Below are 3,990 nucleotides of genomic sequence, written 5' to 3' on the forward strand. Positions count from 1 at the left end.
TCGGAGCTCGAAGATCTAGGGTTGTCTTGAGGTCGGCAAGCCACCCAAGACGCCCTTGAATGCCGTCGAGACGAGCAAAGAACAGCACGAGGTTGAAAAGCTAGGATTTGGAGAAAAATAGAAAAATAGTAGATTGATTGATTCGATTGGGTAGAAGGACCTCAATCGGCCGTGGTCTTTATATTTATAGGCCGGGGAAGACATACCCCTTCCAAATTGAGTTACAAATGGATTTCATAATTCAAACCCTAATTCTACTCGGACTGCACAGGACCAGACCGGTCTGACCAGTCGGCCCGACCGGTCAGACCGGTCGGCCTTCGGCAATGCCAAATTTGGCTGCCAACAGGATCATGTATCATGATTCAAAATTTTCTTGCCGTCGGTGAAAGCAGGAGCACCAGCTCTGGTAGCCCTGGTCGCTAAAGGGCGCGTAAGACGCAGACAGTCGCCGATGCTCTGAACAATAGGAGCTGATTCAGGCAAATCAGCGGGGGAGATAGGGGGCGCTCCCGGTGCAGGCGATGCAATGAGCCGAATACCTGCTTCTTTGTGAGGCAGTGAACGACGACTTGGCCCTGCAGCACGATGTCGACTTCTTCACATGGACTGCAGCCTGAAATATGTCAGCCCCCAGACCTGCACATCACCTACGTACCTCGATCAGTAAGCACCAGCCTCAAAGTCCAGCAGAGTGGATAAGCCTCCGCACACAGACAATAACGACCCGTAGGAGGCGCTTGCTGTTTACATGACCGATCGAGTATGGACAATGTCTGAAAGAAATATGGCTCAAATCACTCAGGTGAGTGATAGCTTTTCCCTAAGAATAAAACATACACAACACACTACATCATCGTTGCCTAGCGTGGAAGCAAAACTGCCCACAGCTCCAACAATGCCGGCCGTGACAAAAGCAGCATAGCAGCCAGTCAAACGTGCAGGAGCGCTATGATGGATCATCCATAGCAAACGGATCAGCATGCAATGCATGGTCAAAAAATCAGACTTCTCCAGGAAACAACAACAACAATTGTTCCAGCAGAGCCGTCTCAGCTTGACCTTTTGACTGGACGGACGTCAGAAAAAAAAAGTCAAGCCCATGATGCTCTAGGGGTTGCATCGTAGGCTCAAGATATTTGTCTCCTCCGATCCTCACGCCACAAATAATTAACACACCATGAAGATGGCGAAGCACACGGTCTTCCTCTTCCAGCTGATCATCAGTCTTAGCGTCGCGGTCGCCAGCGGCGGCGATGATGCCCGGTTCGCCTACCCGGGCTTCGCCGGCGCTAACCTCACCCTCGACGGCAACGCCACCGTCACGCCGGACGGGCTGCTGGTGCTCACCAGCCGCAAGACCAACCTCAAGGGCCACGCGTTCCACCCGGCCCCGCTGCCGTTCCGCGCGCCGTCGGGCAAGGCGCGCTCCTTCGCGGCCTCCTTCGTGTTCGCCATCGTCTCCGACTACACCGACTTCAGCGCCCACGGCATGGCCTTCGTCGTGGCCCCGAGCACGGGCTTCGCCGCCGCCGCGCTGCCGGCCGGGTACCTGGCCCTCCTCAACGTCCAGAACAACGGCAACGCGAGCAACCACCTCTTCGCCGTCGAGCTCGACACCACCCAGAACACCGACTTCCAGGACATCAACTCCAACCACGTCGGCATCGACGTCAACGACCTGCACTCGGTGCAATCCTACCCTACAGGCTACTACGACGCCGGCGTCTTCAGGAACCTGTCCCTCTTCAGCCGGGAGCCGATGCAGGTGTGGGTGGAGTACGACGGCGACACCGGCCGGATCGATGTGACCTTGGCACCCGCCGGAGTGGCCAAGCCGGCGAGGCCGCTGGTCTCGGCCACCTACGACCTCTCGCCGGTGCTCACGGAGGAATCATACGTCGGCTTCGCATCGGCGACCGGTGGGATCAACTCAAGACACTACGTGCTCGGCTGGAGCTTCGCCCTGGATGGTGGCCCTGCTCCAGCCATTGACATCACCAAGCTGCCTAAGCTACCTCGTTTTGGGCCCAAGCCTCGTTCAAAGCTCCTGGAGATCCTCCTGCCAATAGCCACCGCAGCGGTTGTCATCACTACCGCCACCGTCGCAGCTCTTCTCGTGCTGAGAAAGCTGAGGTACGCCGAGCTGCTTGAAGAGTGGGAGCTCGAGTTCGGCCCGCACCGGTTCGCGTTCAGGGATCTGTACCATGCAACTGACGGGTTCAAGACCAAGCATCTGCTTGGTGCTGGAGGATTCGGGAAGGTGTACAGAGGAGTTCTTGCCAAGTCTAAGATGGAGGTAGCTGTGAAGAGGATTTCTCACGAGTCAAGGCAAGGGATGAGGGAGTTCATCGCTGAGGTTGTCAGCATCGGCCGCCTTCGGCATCGTAACCTGGTACAACTACTTGGCTATTGTAGAAGAAAAGGGGAGCTCCTTCTGGTCTACGAGTACATGCCGAATGGCAGCCTGGATAAGTATCTCTACTGTGAAGAGAACAAGCCGATGCTTGGTTGGCCTCAAAGATTCAGTATCATCAAAGGTGTAGCGTCCGGCTTGCTCTACATCCACGACAAGTGGGAGAAGGTTGTGATTCACCGGGATATCAAGGCGAGCAACGTGCTCCTGGACAGCGAGATGAACGGGCGCCTTGGTGACTTTGGGCTTGCGAGGCTGTACGACCATGGCACCGACCCACAAACCACACACGTCGTCGGCACCATGGGCTACTTAGCTCCCGAGCTAGTACGCACCGGTAAGGCATCCAAGCTCACGGATGTGTTCGCGTTCGGTGCTTTCCTTCTTGAGATGGTTTGTGGGCGAAGGCCGGTGAACGCTGACGCTCAGGACAAGCAAGAAATGCTAGTGGACTGGGTTCTTGAGCACTTGCACAAAGGATCTCTCACCGAGACAGTGGACGCAAGGTTGCGAGGTCAGTACAATGTTGATGAGGCATGCCTAGTGCTCAAGCTAGGGTTGCTGTGCTCCCACCCTTACACGAACGTAAGGCCACACCTGCAGCAAGTCAAGCAGTACCTCGACGGAGCGACACCGCTGCCGGATCTGCAGGCCACCACGAATGTTGATGTGAGCTTTAGTACGATGGCTCTGATGCAGAACAATGAAGGGTTCGATTCGTATGTCATGTCCTTTCCATCATCAGCCGGAAGCGTTGACACTATGTCCTCCATCGCAGGTGGAAGATGAAATATGGATTGAGAGTACTGTGGACTTCCATATATTACGTTGAGATCATACTGCTTGCAGAAATTCAGTTAGCTATGTAAAATATCATGTAACAGAACATGAAAAAAGGTGAAGTGATTAATAGTACTATTTTGGAGTCATGTCCAACGGAGACATCCAGAGGCACCAGTGCGTTATCAAATCCTAAGGCGTGATAGTAATGTGAAGAGAGGCAGAGGGGAAAGTTGAAATTGATATGAGAGGAGGCAATAAAAAAGACGCTTGAAGGATGAAATGTACTGAAAGGTTTATCCTTGAATAATAGGATTGCATGGAAAACAGACGAGCCTGAAGCACTGAATGTGGACCTCTTGTTGGGTTTCAATTCTAACCTACCCCAACTTGCTCCTCGGAATGAAAATCTTTGTTGTTTTTGTTTCTGTTGATTAATATATAGTACTATTTAGCAGAGCAAAAAGCACACTCGTTTGAGGTATATGCCATGTGACAAAGGGGAGACTTCATTAATTAATTTGAAAACGAAACACAAACATCAAAGTCATGTCAGGCAGACAAGTAGTAATTCGATGGCATTATTGATGTCATTGACAGTTGAGAAGAGGAACGTAGAACAAGATATTCTACTTATTACTAGCTAGGTAGAATGCAAAGGCCATACATTGGTACCGAGGGCCGTGGAAATATTGCACAAAGAGATATTTAGTCAGAGATATTAGCAGAAGTTTCTTTCCATAAATCAATTGAAGGCATGGCGTCAAACCGACTGTTGTCCTGAAAAGGACAAA

At 52.3% G+C, this 3,990-nt stretch overlaps 1 protein-coding gene across 1 annotated transcript; it reads left to right on the forward strand.

Moving 5' to 3' along the window:
• The first annotated feature begins 1,075 nt into the window (after positions 1 to 1,075).
• On the forward strand, positions 1,076 to 3,349 carry LOC120659681 (L-type lectin-domain containing receptor kinase SIT2-like). The gene has a single exon (XM_039937897.1). It carries the CDS (start codon positions 1,181 to 1,183, stop codon positions 3,203 to 3,205), a length of 2,025 nt encoding a protein of 674 aa, XP_039793831.1. The 5' UTR covers positions 1,076 to 1,180; the 3' UTR covers positions 3,206 to 3,349.
• The last annotated feature ends 641 nt before the right edge of the window (positions 3,350 to 3,990 follow it).

Source organism: Panicum virgatum, chromosome 2N (genome assembly GCF_016808335.1).
Source record: "Panicum virgatum strain AP13 chromosome 2N, P.virgatum_v5, whole genome shotgun sequence".
NCBI classification, from domain to species: Eukaryota; Viridiplantae; Streptophyta; class Magnoliopsida; order Poales; family Poaceae; genus Panicum; species Panicum virgatum.